The sequence below is a fragment of the Parus major genome, chromosome 18, assembly GCF_001522545.3.
Source record: "Parus major isolate Abel chromosome 18, Parus_major1.1, whole genome shotgun sequence".
NCBI lineage: Eukaryota > Metazoa > Chordata > Aves > Passeriformes > Paridae > Parus > Parus major.
The window spans coordinates 6,534,214-6,550,991 of NC_031786.1; the positions used below are offsets into that span (position 1 = coordinate 6,534,214).

At 58.2% G+C, this 16,778-nt stretch overlaps 1 protein-coding gene across 3 annotated transcripts in view; it reads right to left on the reverse strand.

Moving 5' to 3' along the window:
* Window positions 1-273: 273 nt before the first annotated feature.
* CASKIN2 (CASK interacting protein 2) overlaps window positions 274-16,778 on the reverse strand; it is a 33,322-nt gene continuing 16,817 nt past the window's right edge. Inside the window, exons 3-21 of one of the 3 annotated variants that reach the window (XM_015645725.3) lie at window positions 12,960-13,011; window positions 10,913-11,010; window positions 10,681-10,826; window positions 10,446-10,541; window positions 9,446-9,576; window positions 9,143-9,251; window positions 8,896-9,004; window positions 8,523-8,608; window positions 8,324-8,441; window positions 7,910-8,092; window positions 7,417-7,538; window positions 6,920-6,995; window positions 6,713-6,807; window positions 6,385-6,495; window positions 6,181-6,282; window positions 5,816-5,954; window positions 3,357-5,498; window positions 2,924-3,242; window positions 274-2,707 (exon numbers count right to left, since the gene is read on the reverse strand). In XM_015645725.3, coding sequence (XP_015501211.1) covers window positions 2,611-2,707; window positions 2,924-3,242; window positions 3,357-5,498; window positions 5,816-5,954; window positions 6,181-6,282; window positions 6,385-6,495; window positions 6,713-6,807; window positions 6,920-6,995; window positions 7,417-7,538; window positions 7,910-8,092; window positions 8,324-8,441; window positions 8,523-8,608; window positions 8,896-9,004; window positions 9,143-9,251; window positions 9,446-9,576; window positions 10,446-10,541; window positions 10,681-10,826; window positions 10,913-11,010; window positions 12,960-13,011 — 4,331 coding nt within the window. In that variant the 3' untranslated portion in view covers window positions 274-2,610. Of the gene's footprint in view, window positions 2,708-2,923; window positions 3,243-3,356; window positions 5,499-5,815; window positions 5,955-6,180; window positions 6,283-6,384; window positions 6,496-6,712; window positions 6,808-6,919; window positions 6,996-7,416; window positions 7,539-7,909; window positions 8,093-8,323; window positions 8,442-8,522; window positions 8,618-8,895; window positions 9,005-9,142; window positions 9,252-9,445; window positions 9,577-10,445; window positions 10,542-10,680; window positions 10,827-10,912; window positions 11,011-12,959; window positions 13,012-16,778 lie in introns of all 3 variants that reach the window. The other 2 variants (XM_015645724.3, XM_015645726.3) reach the window with 2 other exon arrangements.

Sequence of the window (16,778 nt, forward strand, 5' to 3'; positions counted from 1 at the left end):
CAGCAGCCACACTGAACAGGCAGGAGGAAGGAGGAATGCTCTGCCTGGCACATGGGGACAGTGGAGGTGGCACAGGGGCAGAGCTGGGCACAGGGACACTGGGACACTAGTGCTGTCACCAGAGACTCAACATTAACCTCACTGAAGGTGACTGGGACTCACCAGGGGAGATTTACCAGCAACCCTGGAGCACTAAAGCTGATCCTCAGTGGACTTCAAGCAGTGGGAGACCAGCTAGTGCCATTTGACACAAAGGACACAACTAGGCAAAACTATCAAAAGGGTAAAATATGCCCCACTGTTTAATAGAATTTAGTCTTAATGGATGTTAGTGGAAAACAAAACACATGATTAACACAAACAGAGCAGATGGTTTAAAATCTGTTGTCAGTCTGGTGATTACATGGGCTATTTTTTTCCCTCACTGTCTCGCTGCACAGAGCAGGTGCAGCTGGGGTCAGTTATTCCCAATTGCAGTGTACATAACTTACACACCATACAGTAGCTTCAAAATAGAGATCTAGAGCTCAAAAAATAGGCATTCTTCTGCAAAATCAAATGTTTAGTTCCCTTATTGACAGAGAGAGCAGCATTGTGCTGCCCTCAGGTGGCTCAGACATCGGCAGCTCCACCCCAGTGTCCTCTTATCCCTGACCCAAGACTCGCAGTTCTGGTTAGTAAATATATAGAATAAATCACATTTAAAATATATACATTGGCCTTTAAAAAAAAAACATTTACAGTTTATCAACATTGGAAAAAAAATAACTGGGCTTGTCCCAGGTTGACTCATGAGAGTAAAAAATCCATTTTAAAAGGTTTCTGTGAACCTCTTTATAAAGTGCCACTGGTTGTAGCTATTTGAAAACATCATGTCCATGACGTGGCACTCAGACACAGGCAGTGGATACACTCAGTGTGGGACAGCAATCAGAGCCAGGGAAGAAGTGTCTTACCCGCCTCACATTGACCTCAAGTCCCGGACAATGATGGAATTTTAGTTTTTTTCAGGGCCTTTTGTCTTTGCTTTTCAGCCCAGAAACCAGGCAGGCACATCTTGCCTGCCCAGCCCATGGCACAGCTGCCCTCAGGAGCAGAGACCCTCAGGAATGTTCAGGTGGACTTTGCAAACCAGCCCAATCCAGCTGCAAACTCCCAAGAGGATTGGGAAGCACCTGCCTTCTCAGCCACCTTCTCCCTCTCCAGTTTGGTTTTACATTGGTGATTTTTTTTTTTTTTTTAAAAAAAAAAAGGGAAATATGGGGAATTTTCTTTCCCTTTGTTTGGAATTTTTGTAGCAAATGGCACTTCAGCACAATCTTCAGCTCCCTTCTGGTGCTCCGATGCTTTCATTTGCTTGGCATGCCGAACGCCAGCCAAGTTCGGGGCTCTTGGACATATTTAGCCATGCACTGCTGAGCAGATCCTGCGAGAGAAAGCTGTCTCGGAGCGCTGCAGAGAGCTCTCCCTGCCGTTCCCCGCTGCAGCCACGGGCTGTGGCCGCATCCAGCGCGGGAGCTGCTCCCGAGCGCAATTCCCGGTGCATCCGGGGTCAGCTCCCCCGCCGGGCTGCGGAGCCGCGGGGAAGGATCGCGTCTCTACTGCTGCTACTGTTGAACAATGCTCACGGCCCGGTTTGTGCCAGCAGCTCACTGCAGGGAGGGGCACTGGGAAATGGGATTTTTCTCCCAAAAAAAAGGGATAAGGGAGAGGAGAAAAAAAATTTAAAAGCATGAATTGTGCTGCTGCTGCACTCTGGAAGGACCAGGGTGGGAGTTTGCATAGGCACGATGTTGGCAGAGGGCAAACTCCATTGAGCAGCATGATCCAGACGGACTGGCCCAAATTCCCAGGTTTTTGGCACTGCCATCACCATCCTCATCACTCTGGGAAGGGGCAGGAAGGCTCCCATGTCCGGCAGGGCCGTGGCAGAGCATCCGCTGCTCTGCAGGCTGTGCCAGCCCCATCTCGAGGGGTCTGCAGGTCCCACTGGAGGGATTTCGGTCCACTTGGATTTCACGCTGCCCGACGCTGACGTGTTTGGAAAAGCGGCAAATAAAGCAGAAAGGTTTCTTCTCGCTCTGCAAGCTGCCAAATTGCAACAAGCCCTGTCTTCTTTTAGCTGCTGTCAGGCCTGGCCGGGGCTGCGGCTGCACAGTGAATCGCCAGCTCGGTGGCGGCTGCCCAGGGAGGTCTCTCCTGTGACACATTGTTGGCAGAGGATAAATAATAAGAGGCAGGATTCGACAATGCAGTGGGAAAAGAGAAGGGTCCCTTGTGGAGGCTCCTCAGCTCTGTGCAAGGGAGCAAGGGCTTCTCTGTGGCCTCCAGGACTGCATGTGCAGCCCCTCTGGGCTCTCCTCCTGCAGCCAGTCTGGTGGGAAATGCATGACCCCCTCGGAAACCGGCCCAAGGCCTCGCTGTCACACGTGACACAGAGCCAGGGGTGGCCAAGGAGGGCAGCACTGTTCCCAGCCACAGTGCAAAGTGTGGGGAGGGAGGCGGCTGGAGGGACCTGCAGGCACTGCTCGGTGCCAGATCTGCTCTTCCCCCATCACGAGAGGCACTGGTGGAGCAGCCGGAGGCGGGGAGGGAAGGAGGGAGCAAGCTTCAGTCCAGCATTGCATCCAGCTGGTCAGCAAGGTCGTCAAACATGTTGCTGATGTCTTCCAAGATGTTCTTGGCCGAGTGCACGGTCCCAGGGTGGCTGGGGAGGAAAGGGAGAGAGTCAAAGCACTGCTCCAAGGCTGCAGGTGCTGATGGGGAAGTTTGGCCAGCAGCAGCAGCTCAGCACAGAGCTGGGTTTGAGCATGTGTGACCTGTGTGGTGCAGGCATGACGTGCCCATGCAGAGCCCTTCTCCTGCCCTCCCTGGTACCTTCCCAACCCCATCTCGAGGGGCCCAGCCCCAGCATTTCCCTCACCTCTCCGCCTCCTCCACTGTGATCTTCTTCTCGGCCGCCTGCAGCGTGGCAGCCAGGCTGGAGTTGGTCTGCTCCAGCCGCTGCTGGGCCAGGGTGGCCCCTGGGGCAGCTGCCAAAGGCTTTGCTGTCACCTTGCTGCTCGTTTCCAGCATCAGCGAGCCAGGGCTGGGCAGGGACCCGATCACATCCGGCACCGCCTCGGTGGCTGCCCAGGGAGCAACAGTGTGGCGGGACGGCTGCAGCACCTGCTGGTAGATGGTCTTGGGTCCAGAGAAGACGAGCTTGGTGGATGCCACGGAGGTGTGCTTGGCAGGGACATCTGCAAAGGAAGGTTCCCTTATGGTAGGTGGTGTCACAGGTCTTCCTCACCTCCCACACCAACACAGAGGGAGCCCCACCACCACCTTGGAGACGGCTCCACAAGCCCCCATACCTGGAGTGGGTGTCCTCACCACAGCCGTGCCAACCAGCTCTGTGGGGCTGGGGGCTTTGGTGGGGCTTGGGGCCTTCTTCATCCCTTTTTCCAGCGACAAGATGCTTTTCTCTATCTCAGCAATCCTGAACTCCACGCTGTCATCGTCAAAGGCATCCCCGGCCAGCGTGGGCCGTGGTGCCGGTGCCTGGGCAGGGGGGCCCGCGATGCTCACCGCTTGGGCCTGGGCATACTGGGGTGTGGAGGTGCCCCCCACCTCCGCCTGCCCTGCCATGCTGAACGCCTTCAGCACCGCCTGCAGCGGCTCCCGCTCCCTGAAGCGCGGCCGGCGCTTCACCGTGTCCGACTCAGTGAGGTTGAACTCCAGCACAGGCGGCTCCTTGATCACAGCAGGGGCTGCTGGCTCCTTCCCAGTGGAGCCCTGGGGCTCTGCCTGCTGGGAACCAAGCTCCGTGTCCGGCACAGCCGTGTCAGCCTTGGAATGCCCGCTGGGCTTTGGCCGCTGTTTGATGGTTAAATTGCCTTCTTCTGCAAAGGGGATGCACTCACTGGAGCTGTTCTGGGATGATGAAGAGGAGACCCCTGGCTTGGCCTCCTCGTCTGTGTCTGAGCAGGCGTCCTCCTGCTCGCCCTGTGCAGCCACCTCTGTCATAGGAGCGCTGGGCTCACTCACTGTCCGTCTCCGTGGTTTGCCACTCTCAAAGGGGTCCCTGCTGCCATCAGAAAGTGTGGCACTGCTGGCATCACCACCATCGCGGGACCCCTCACCCACATCCGCCCGGGGGAGACAGTCCTGAGTCAGGTGCAGCGGTTTTGGGGCCAGGAGGGGCTTGGATGGACCTGGTGTTCCTTGCAGTGCAGCCGCCAGGCTCTTCACTGTCCTGCCACGGCTGGCATCACTGGGGGCAGCACCCGCGTCAACCACATCCTGAGGGGCTGCGGGCTGCCGCTCCGGGCTGGGGGGCCGCTCGCCGTCTGCCTCAGCAGCGAGGGCACTGGACACAGAGCTGAGGCGCTTGGGAGGCGGCGGCGGAGGGCCCTTGCGCTTGGCCCGGATGGCAAAGGACTGGCTGCGGGTCACCTTGGCATCCGTCTGCAGACAGGCCCGTGGCATCTGGCTGCGGCCTGGCCGCCGCGTCAGCGTGGCGTAGGAGCCCAGGGTGCTGCTGGGGACCCCCTCCTCCTCCTCGTGCTCCCCATCTGACAGCGCATAGCGGTTCAGACTGTGCGAGCGCTTCTTGTGTTTCAAGCCTTCGCCCCCGTTGTGCTGCTCCCTGGCCTTGGGGGCTGTGGTGGGTGGCTCCGTGGGGCCACACTGGCTGTGCAGGTAGGAGAAGCCTTTTTGGGCTGATGTCTGCAGGCTGCTCTTCTGTCCAGGGGAGATGGAGGGGTATGGGTGTGCCAGGGCCTTGGGCTGCTCTGCCCCCAGCATGGACGGGGCCGTTGAGGATTTCAGGGAGACGTGTGGGTACATGAAGACGTAGGGGGCTGTTCCCTTGCTGGGAGTCTGGGGAGGAGTACAGGAAGTGACTGCTGGAGTCCCGGCTGCTTTCTGAGCCACAGGCCAGGTGTACTGATCCGTGCCTTCAGGCAGGTTCCTCTCCTTGAGAGGGCTGCCCGCGCCGCTGCCATTGGCAAAGCCATTCAGCCCCTCAGGGGACACGAGCTTTCCATAGGGCTCAGGGCTGGGCCGGCCCGGCAGGCTGGCCGGGCTCTCCTTGCTGCGGGGGGGAGCACAGGACTGCCCACTGCTGCTGCTGCTCTCGCCACTGCCCAGGCTGTCCTGCGAGGGGCTGGAGAGGCGCCTGGACAGCACATTGTCCTGCGAGTGCCCTGAGCCTCGCGACCGCACCCCGATGCTCTCCTGGCTCCGTGACATTCCCTGGCTGCTCTTGATGCCGAGTGTGTCGTGGCAGCTGTTGGACATGGCTGTCTGGAGCTCGTAGCTGAGCTCACTGTCCTGGAAGGTTGTCATTTTGGGCGTGTGTGGGGACTGACACTCCCCGTTCTCCAGTGACTCAATGGTGACAATGTCCAGGGAACCGGGGACTTTGCGTCTTGCCAGGGTTGCTTCTGCTTGGTTGAGGCTTTTGCGGAGGTCTCTGAGCTTCTTGACAGCCAACATGATCTTCTTCTGGTGGCCTGCAGGAAGGAAAGGGACATTGGGTCAGCTCCAGCCCCCAAGGCCTTTTTCCAGGCCAAGAAGAGTAGTAGTTATGTCACACATCTTAGGGTTATCTAAACCCTGGTGATGGGAGGAGACAAACTACTGCTGGCATTTACCTAGCTGGGCCCAGCTCCAGCTGGCCAAGGAGGGTTCTTAGGGACAGCCAGGAACTGCCCTTTCTGGGTGCTCAGGACATGCCTGCACCTCCCAGCCTGAGGGAGAATGGGGTGTGGGGACCTGGGTTGGAAATTTGGCTGCCCTGGGCCACCCCAGCATGGCAGGAGGGACTCACCCAGCTTGTTGATGCCAATCTCTTGCAGATCCTCCCATGTCAGGTCCGTCACGATGGTGATAGAATCATAGCCATTGTTCACCAGCTTTTTGTGGTACTGGGGCAACCCAATGGCACTGAGCCAGTCCATCAGGTCAGCCTGGAAAGAGCATGGAGCCGCTGCCATGAGCATCAAAGAATGGGCAGCACCTTCAGCATCCCCTCCCTGCCCAGGAAATGGTTTTTAGGGTGTCTCTGACTGCTTTAATGCAGTCAAAACTATTCACTTACAGACCCCATCCTGTCCTACCTATCCTGGTCAGAGAGCTCTGAGTAAAAAGACCTGAAGAAAGGGTGTGACCAAAGCTTTGGTGCCAGGCACTCACCGGGATGTAGTTGGGCAGCCACTCAGCAATGCTGAGCTGTCCAATTTCTGTGGAGATCTTTTTCCTGTGGCCTGGTTTGGTCACACCAATTGCTGTCAGATCCTAAGGGGAGCAGAGTGGGGCCGTGGTCAGCAGTGGCTCAGGTTGCTCAGGGCAGTGTGTACCCACTGCTGGCAGCTCTGGCTGGGGAAAGACCTGCCTCACCTCCGGGGTCATGCGGCTGATGGTGGGGACGTCGTAGCCAGCGTTGAGGAAGTTGACAGTGTACGACTCCAGCTGGAACTCACGCAGCCAGTTGTAAATGGCTTCTGCATCCTGGGGAGAGGACGGGACACAGAACAGCCCATGACAGTGGCTGCAGGGGCTGCAAGAACCTGACTGCACCAGGCAAGATAACAGGATCTCCCTGGGCAAGACCCACTTGAGTCCTGAAGACTCAGTTCCCTGTGTCCCTGGTGCAGTGAGAGCTGGGCTGAGTGCCCCAAACATGGCCCTCTCACCCAGCACACTATTCCCCAGTTGTTCCAGTTACCTTCCCCTCGAGGAGCTGCTCAGGACGCAAGAACTGGTGGGAGAAGACCCTGTCTCCAGGGGGGCAGCCGCCTGGGGTCTGGAGGCCCTGTGGCCCTGTCAGAAAGAAGAGTGGAGAACTGTCCCAAGGGCACTTGAACAGCGAACAGCCTCTAGGGCTGCAGGGACAGCTGTCCCCGAGGCCCCATGGAGTTGGGACAGCCCTCACCTGCTGGGGAGGTCCCATTGTGTGGCTCTGATCCCATAAGGTGTTGCTGGAGGTTGTCACCAGTGGAGGGAAGAGGCTGAGAAAGAGGAGGAGTGAGTGGGGGAAGAACACAACTCTGGAGACTGGCTTTGTCACACCCCCAGGAGCAGAGTGGGGTTCACAGCTTCACCCAGCAACAGGCTGGCCTCCAGCAAGAGTTCTGGGCAGGATTTGGCTCAGAGCCTTTTATTATCCTCTCAGGTGACACAGGTCATGATGGAGATGCTATGTGATGCCAACCACAGCCTCCAGCTCCACTCACAAAGGCCAGCTGTGCTTTGGGGAACAACTGACATCCCCCCAGGAGCATCTCTCTGCTGAGCCTTCGCAACAAGTAGGTGTTTGGTGTAGGATACTCAACTCCTTTACTAGGAGGGGGCATGGAAGGGGATGGGGCTCCATCTCCAGCTCGAGCCAGCACAGGGGAGCAGCACAGGGGAACAGGGGCAGGTGCCTACCCTGGCATTCTCGATGAGGATGCTGGTGCTCTGCCCATTGGTGCCCTCGGTGCTCTGGCCACTGCCAGCACTGCGGATGCTGCCGATGCTGCCCTCACTGCCCACGCTGTTCCTGTCTCCTGCTGCTTGGGGCAAGTAGGGAGCCCGTCAGCAGCTGCCCAGGATTGGGGGTGACACAGGGCACAGAGATCCCCAGCAAGGACCCCGAGTGCCAACACAATGATCCCACTGATCTCCCGCAAGATCCCTCCAGCCACAGATAATGCATCAGTTCCCTCCTGCCTCCCAGCATGCACAACACAGACAGGTGACCTGGGCTGGCAAGGGACACACAGAGGGCTGAGACACAAGGAGAGAAGGGGCTATTCTAAGGGCTCCCCAAAACTCCCTTTTTCTGCATCTGCTCCCTCTCATCTGGCTGCTTCCCCATGGAGAAGGGCTGGGAACAGGGGAAGGTCCCCAGCCCCTCTCCCTCCCTAGGTGCCCCCCTGACCTGAGCTGTCAGGGCCTGGGGCCGTCCGGGTTAGGGTGAGGTGACCGAAGGCCGCTGGGCCGCTCGGGGCTGCCGGGTGCGGACACTCGTCGGGGAGGTGCTGCAGCCCCCCAGGAGGGGCTGGGAGGGCCCCAGGGGGACCCTGGCGCTGCTGTGCAGGTGCCACACGGGGGACAACCATGCCTGCATTCAAAGACAAAACACGTGTGGTCAGAGCTCATGCAGGAGGCAGGGACAGGGCACAGAGCTGAGCCACAACCCCCAAAGTAGTATCCCAACCACAGTGACACGCCCTTAGTCCTCTTCCCCCCTAGCTAGTCAGGGCTGCAGGGCCTGTCCGACAGGAGGTGCTGGGAAGGCTGGGAAGGTTTTGCACAGGGGACTGTCCCCATCCTGCCCAGGATGGCCACTGACCTGTCCGCTTGCTGATGACTTCAGCAATGGAAGGGGGGAAGTACCCGACCCGGTCAGTGCCTTTCTGAGCGTCGTGGATGTGCCCCTTCCATCGGCCATCTGGATGCTGCTCCAGGACCTGCCATGGGACAAGAGGGATGGGGCTGGTTACTCAGGGCCATGGTGGGGCAGGGGGATGGGGAGCAGAGAGCAGCCTCACCGTGATGATGTCTCCTGCTCGGACATTGAGAGCAGTTGGGTCATGGAGGTTCCAAAAATCCTTCAAAGCTCGGACCTTCAGGATTCCTGATGCCTCTGAAGGCAAGGGACAGAGGAAGAAAGAAGGTGCCAAAGCATAAGGAGGAAAGAGAGGAGTCCAGGAAGGGCAGAAGGAGAAAGCAAGAGCAAGGAGAGGAGAGAAGAAAACATTAATACTGCAGAAAGGACTCAATCCCCAGACATTGCCCCACATGTAGGATAGGGGCACAAGTGAGAGGGGACTGGGATGCTGGCACTGATTTAGGCTGTTCAGAAGGAGTACTGGGAGCCCAGGCAGGGGGAAGAAGCCCCTCTCAATGCCATCCCCACCTCACCTCTCAACAGCTGCTTGATGTCCTTGCTGGCGTGTGAGGTGGTGAACTGGTTGACGATGTCCAGTGCTGTCTGGTTGTAGGTGTTCCTGATGTTCACGTCGACACCGCCCTGCCCAGGAGGAGACATGGTCAAGGCCAGATCCCTCCCTGCCACCAGACCCAAGGGAGGCAAGGAACCAAAGGGAAGAGGTGCTGGGTGACCACCAGGGGCTGTCTCCCCACGCAGCCCCATCCCCACTGCTCTCACCTCCAGCAGGAGCCGCACCACCTCTGTTTTGCCGTAGAGCGCGGCCTCGTGAAGGGCTGTGCCTGTCTTTGTCTGCTTGTTGATCTCGATCCCAGCCTTCAGCAGCTGCCTGGTAGGAAGGAGGGAGAAGCATAAACAGCAGGACATCAAGGCCAGCCACTTGGCTGCTTTACAATGGGAAGGTAACAACACAAACACCTGCTTTGGGGACAAGGGGCTGAAGCCTGCAGGAGGGAAGGTGTGTTTGGGGGGAAGCAGGACCGAAGCCGTGATGGGTTTTTCCAGCATAAGGCAGGGAGTTACCTGATGATCTCCTTGTGCCCGTTCTTGGCTGCCAGGTGCAGCGGAGTGGTGTAGTTGGGGTCAGTGGCATCCTTGGATTGTCCTTCCAGCAGGGCAACACACAGATGGCTGTTCAGCAGCAGCTGGGCCACCTGCATGAGACACTGGTAAGCAACGGGGTGCAGGTACCCCCACCTGCACCCTCCCAGTGAGGGGCTCATCCCTGGGACCAGCCCCCCCACTCCCCATCCTGCTGCTCACTTCCATCCACAGCCCCAGGCTTGGCTGGAGCTGGACAGTGCTTGGCATGGCTACACTGTTGTGAGGAGCTGTAAAAGGTCACAACAGACAGAAATAGTCTTCCCATAACTGGGTTTTTCAGACCTAGCCCTAAAAACCTCCAGTCTCTCCAGCCCAGAGTGACTCTCAGCATCTCGGGGCAACCCAGAGGCATGGTGGAGTTATTTTTACTGCCCTTTTTATAGCTGCAGACATTATAGATATTCCAAAAATGGAAGTATCCCCCTGGTCCCCTCCCAGTGGGGCACAGAACAGTCTGGTTGGCCATGCTCCAGCCCAACCCAGTGGTGCTGGCTGGGCCAGGGTCTCCCAGAGCACGGTGTAGCCCTGTCCCCAAGAACTGTGCTGGGGACCTGGAGCAGGGCTGGATGCTCAGAGCTTGCTGGGATTAGCCAGCTCAGTCTATCTGTGCTTAGCCATGAGCAAAGCTGAGGTGTGTGGGGGAAGGCTGTGGAGAACCAGCAGCAACAACTCCTGTCTTCACTCGCAGTCTGATGCTGCCCTGCTGTGAGGGCAGAGGCAAAACCCACAGCTCCCAGGTTCAGGATCCAGCTGTGTCTGGCCACCAGAGGAGGCAGGTGCTGCCTGCCAGGCTCTCAGTCTTCTGGTGAAGAGACAGCAGCTGTGGCCAGATGCTGCACTTTCCTCCTGGAGGAGCCAGTGGGCTCCAGAGCTGCCCCTGGAGAAACCCTTGGCACAGGGCACAGCCCACAGCACCCACCTTCAGTCGCCCAAACTCGCAGGCCAAGTCCAGTGGGGTTTTCTTCGCCTTGTTGATGAGGCATGGGTTGGACTGGTGCTGGAGCAGCATCTCCGACTGCAGGGGAGCAATGTGGTGCAGGGGCTCAGCATCACCCTGCAGCCTCCCTCCCACCTGGCATGGCGGGGTTTGCCCCCACCCAGTACCCCAGAGAGCCCCAGGGAGGGTACACAGGTGGCTCTGGGCTCTCACTTACCACCTCATAGTGGCCATACTGCGCCGAGAGGTGCAGCGGGATCTGCCCGTCCAGCGAGGCCATGTTGACGGAGGCGGCGGCGCGAAGCAGCACCCGCACGGGCTCCACACGGCCCTGCCACGCCGCGTAGTGCAGGGGCCGCATCCCTGTGGGCAGCGGGGCTCAGCAGGGCTGGACACGGCTCCCGGCCTGGCGCAGGGGGCAGGGGCCGTGCCTGGGGGTCACCCCTTACCGTTGCTGTCCTTGATGTCGACGGTGGCCTGTGCCTCCAGCAGCAGCGAGATGAGGTCCAGGCTGCCGCCCAGGGCTGCATGGTGCAGTGCTGAGAACCTGTGGCACAAGGTAGGGCTCAGCCCCCAGCCCCTCTGTGCTGTCCCCACAGACCTCCCTGCACGGGAACATGGGCTGAGGGCTGGGATTGCCACCGGCTGCTCATGGCTACGTTCTCCCTGTTTCCCCACTCCCAGTGCCTCAGATTCCCCATTGCAAAACATTGATAAATCCCTCCAAGCTGTCTGTGCCCCAGGGCTCAGTGAGGGATGCAGGCACACTATGTACCTTGGAAAACTCCAGGGAGAGGAGTCCCTCACTCCATACCCTCTGTTGGGGTAAACAGGCAGGATGCAGAGAGATGCATATCCCCTCTCCACAGAGCAGCCAGGCAGCCCCAACACTGCTCATAGCATCTGGCAAACACATCAGCCCCGTGGCCACTCCTGTGCCCTCTGCCAGCTGCCCCCTCCCATGCCAGCAGGGCTGCCAGAAGCCCATGGCAGAGCGTGGGAGGCCGCTGGTAATGAATGAGCCCAGTGTCTTGGGGCTGTGAAAGGGGCCTGTCTGCCTGGCACTCCCCCTAAGCTGTCACGTGAAGGGCCAAGGCCAAGTGAGGGGTCCCTGTGCCACTGGGGATTCGCCCATTAACTGCTCCAAGGGATGTGGAGGGCTCCTGACAGCACCAGCGTGGAGCTCCAATGGGCTCTGCAGTGTCCAAACACAATGCCAGGGATGCAGCTTGTTCAGCATGGTTCTCCTCATGATCTGCAGTCCCAGAGCATCCCCAAATCCCTGTGCGAGTCTCAACACTGCAGGAAGGACATTAACCCCAGCAAAGGAGGCTGCTCCCTCCTCCAGTACACCCACCATGTCCCTGAGCCACAGCAAAACCTCTGCCTCCAAGTGTGAATGTGGGGGGTACAACATCCCCCCAAACCAACCCTGTGGGTTCATATTCTGCCCAGGGGTGGCTGCACAAACCCACACTTGCCCACCCCATCCTCTCCAAGCCCTGAGCAAGGTGATGCCAAGGACATCATCAACCATGGCTCTCCCAGGATGCACACTGCCATCCCCATGCTTGTATCTCACCTCCCCATCATCCCCTTCCTGTGCCCCAGCAAAACCCAACACAGTGCCCATGTCCCTCAGGCAGGGAACACACCCTTCACCCCAGTTCCCACCATCAGCCCTCCTGGAGCTGCCCAAGCACAAACCCTGTGCCTTATCAGAATCAGATCATTGTTTCTATTATTAAATTCTTTTTCTATTAAGCTCCATCTGTACAGTATTATTTTAAGACAGAGCCATCCTGCACATTCCCAACCCCCTGCTGGCTTGTTAGGACTCATCATGGACACCTCTTCCTACAGAGTCCTCCAAAAGAAAACATGTAGAAATTAGGTACAACAACAGCACATAAAAACAATGCTAATGACTGACAGGTCAGAGTTAATTCAATAAGAATAATGTGCTTATTTATTTTATGGGCCTTTGTGGTTTCTTTAACTCTCAGTACCCAGCTTATTAAGTACTTGGATTTTGGAAGTGATGAGCTACACAAATATGCTGTGGTCACTTGGCAACCTCATATTTTCTTTCTCTAACTCCCCCCAAAACAATGGGATTTGGCTTTTGGGATATTAACCAGAGGCACAAGCACGTGCAGACACTGAGGCCGGCCGGGTGCTCCTCTGGGCTTCAGCCAGGGGGACACGGGGCACTGGCTGGACACGCTGCCATCCCTATTCAACCCCATCCCTACAGAGGGCACACAGAAGGGATTCATGAAGGATTTTCAGGGGGGATTGAGCATGGCCCTCAGCTTAGATCCAGGCAGGCATTGGCTGTGCCTGTGCAGGGCTTCCCCTGGCTCTGGGGTGTTGATGTGTTCTCCCTGGAAAGCTGTATGATAGATACCCTGAGCTGCAGGACTGACTAGATACTGGGGAGAGGAGGTCCCCGGGCTGGCAGCAGCACCCAGCACCCTCCAGGGGAGCACTCACCCGTCCGCATCCTGGTAGTTCACATTCAGGCGCTTGGCAGATCCCAGGAGCTCTGCAGAGACAAGAGGTGAAGGTCAGGGCAGGAGGCAGAGCCTGCAGGCCCCCAAGCCCCCACATGAATCTCATCCCACAGCTACACCCACCTCCCAGCGCACAGAACAGTGCCTGGCCCATCCCAGGGGTCTCTCCTCTACTCTCCTCTGCCTCCACTTTCACCTCCACAAACCCTCAATGGCCTGACCCAGCTTGAGCTTAGCACTTTCCTCCCTCCATTTCTCCTGCCCCATCCATGTGTGCCCCTGGGATGGGCTGGACCCTGCAGCTCCTTCCACCCTGGCTTGGCAGAACGGCGAGCACTTCCCTCCCCTTTATAGGCACTGACACCCCAAAACTGCTGAGTGGGGCCATTTTGCCCCCCACTCGCTCCCTGTGCCCACCACTGCCACCGAGGCCTGGCCCACAGACCACATGGTTGGCATTTTTATGGCCAGGGCAGAGGCTGAAGTTTTCAGCTGTGAATGCAAGGATTGTGCTACCCCATCCCCTTGTCCAGCCCTCCCTCCCCTTCAGGGACCCAAGGATTGTTGCCACCTTGGATATCCCTATCCCCCTGCCCATCCCTCCCTCCCCTTTGGGGACCACTGGGCAGAAGAGGGTGCTCAGCCCACCCTCAGCACAGCCTCACGTGCACCCCCAGCTCCCTGCTCCTTCCCACAATTAATTCAAATGGATTTCTTCCTCCTACACAGAGAGGACATTTCATTCTTCACCGAGGGGTTGAGAGCGGATTAACATCTCTGGAATTCATCCGCCAAGTCAAAAGGGAAAGAAAGGGGAAGGTGGGGAGGTGGGGGAGAGAAATACCACTGCTCCTCCTCTGCCTTTCCAAGCAGCCCCATCGCCAAGCCAGGGAGGATTAAATGCTTTGAAAGGTTTCTGTGCTTTTTCCTATGAAAAATCAAAGTCTGAGTGCCAGGCTCTGAGCCTGGGGTGAAACAGCTGCTCAAACCCCACCCTACTGTGGTGGGGTCTTGGGGAAGGAGCACCTTCCTTGAAATCAGGTAGATCTCCAGGGCTGAAGATGCCTCTCCTTTTCTTTCATCTCCTCCTCAGTTCCCTTCTCTTCTCCCTCTCTCCCAAGGTCTCTGCCCACCTTGCATGGCAGATCCCATAAAAAGCCATACTGTGCTGTGTGACCCCTCTGCTGGAAAAGAAGAGCTGAAGAGAGGCTGGCTCATTCATCATGCAAATGGGTAATTAAAGGAAACCAAGGACTGGAGTGTTTATTACTGCAATTTACAGTGTTTTGTAAACAGCCTAATTAACACAAAATGGGCTTGGAGTGGCTGCTGGTGAAGGACTCGTGACTCCTCACAGCTGAGGGGATCAGGACAGGATCACCCTAATTACCTCTTCCAGGGACTGTTTGTCTTTGAGCCTCAGCCACTAATCCAAAGAAACTGGCTCCCAAAGCCATCACTCAGCAGAGCTCCCACTTCCCCCTTCCAGCCCCAAAAGCCCAGGATCCGGGGTCTTCATCAAGGACAAGCCGCCTCCCTTGACCTCAGCAGCCAGGAAAAAATAACATTTCACTTGCAAATTGGCCACTTCTGATCTGAGTCCTGGAGAACTGTAACCAGTGGGATTGCTCCCACCATCTACAGCTGAACACTGTCACTGGAAAAGGGTTGGGGAGGAGGAAGAAGAGGAAGTGGGGTCCTTACTCAGGGCATGAAGGGCAGACCCTCGATGACCACTGTGAGCACAATGCTGGAAAAAGTGGGGCTGGATGGAGATGCCCAATGAGCATCAGTATCTCCAAAAGAGGCAGAAACATTCCAGAATCCCTGGGGGCTGGTCCTGGAGTTGAGCAACGCCCACTATTTGAAGGAGAGCTCACCCCAAAATCCCATCCCTAACTTCACCTTCAAGGGGACTGAGCTGGCCAGTGGGGTCCAGTAAGCAGGGCTGGGATGTCCCAGGACATGGTGGGTGTCCCTGCCTGCTTCCAGGCAGCTGTCAGCATCCACATCTCCCTGAGCAACATTCCTCAAATTCATTCCCTGCTCCAGCAGCCCAGCCAGGCCAGGCCACAGGGCAAGGCCACATAGACATGGTGCAGGTGGCTGAGAAAGCAGCAGGTCACAAATAGCAGAGACAGGAGCAGTATTCCCTTTGGGGCCTTCCTAAATGCTTGGATCCAATTGGGGAGGGAGGGAAAGAGTTCATCCCTGGTTTGCAGCTGGGTAAATCGCTCCTTGGAGAACTGGAGGGTTTGCAGCAAAGCTGGAAGGTGAAGTGTGGGTGGGAAAGTGTCTGGGTACCCCAGCATAAAGGCACGGGAAAGGAGAGGGATGGAGGGGAAGCAGGGAACAGCCAGGCAGCTGGGACACCTCCACCACTGTCATCCTGCAGCACAGCCTCAAACTCCAGGGACCTGGTGACAGGCAGGCAGCTGATGGGACATTTCCCCGCATCCTCATTCCATCCATGTGCTGCCTTTGACCAATTCCCTAAGTTTTCCCCGCCTTTCCTCAGCCCCTTCTCTCCCTGTCGCTGTCCAGGCCTGTACCCATCCTTTTCCACACACATGTCCTGGAGCTCAGCAGAGGCTGGGCCAAGCTGTTCCCAATCCCACAGCCCTCCCAGACTGGCCTGCTCAGCTTTGGCCGGGGGGCTGCAGAGCTGGGCAGGGAAAGGGCTGCAGGGTAAACCCAGCCTCAGCACTGGGACGGTGTGGCCAGATCTTTCCCAGCCACATCGTTAACCCCAGTGCTTGGTTTGCACTGGGGCAGGGGCACTGTCAGGCCTGATCACAACCCCCATTCCCCACCAGGAGCACACTCGGATCCTGGGAGAATACACCCAGACTGAGCACCGAAACACGAAACACCCTGAAGGGGTTATTTATTTCCAGGAAAAACACAGCTTGGTGCACCCCAAGGGTTAAATCCAGCCATGGGTTCCCCCTGTCCGGCCCTGCTCCCCTGAGGGGTCCCGCCGGGCTCCCAGCGCGCTCTGCCGCGTTCCCCGGCGCCTGCCCGGACAGGACGAGGCTCTGCAGCGCAGGGCCAGGCCCTAGCGAGGCCTCGAGGGAGCCAGCGAGCTTCTGTGCGGCGTCTGGCTGCCAAGCGGCAGCGGGAAGCACCTCCGGAACGCTCCGGCAAATTGCTTACAAATGTCGGGCAGGCCGCCGGCCGTGACGAAGGCAGCGCGGCCGCCCAGCACCAGACGGGGCCGGGACCCTCATCCCTGGCCCAGCCTGGCTCCGGTACCTCGGCCCTTGGATCCTCACTGCGTACCGTGCATTCCCGAGCAGCCCCCTTCGCCCGTGCCTCAGTTTCCCCGCGGGCCGCACTGCCATGGCGGGGATGCCAGGCTGGGCTGGGCTCCTCGCGGGGTGCGGGGGGCACCTCACCGGCCGTGCTGGCAGCCGGCCCGGCACAATCCCGGATTTACCCCCCGGGCACTCGCCTGGCGCCGGCTGTGCCGGCTGCGTGGAGCCAGGCGTGCCCTCGCCCGGGCCGGCAGCCCTGAGCCGGCACAGCGGGCACCCTGAGTCAGCCCTGCCCTCCAACGGAGAGCTCGATCCTGCGGGGACACCCGTGAGCTTCACCCCGAGCTCCTGCAGACGGACACAATCCCTCCAAAGCGCTCCTTGGCGAGCAGTGACACGTGCTCGCCCGGGTTTGGCTGCGGAAGGAAATGCCCAAATATCCCGTGGAGTCCTGCCCTGTGGAGACTCCTGCCTTGGCTCTCACACAGGAGTCAGGCTTCAGAAGGCTTTATTTTTTTTATTTTTTTTTTTGCTGTGACACC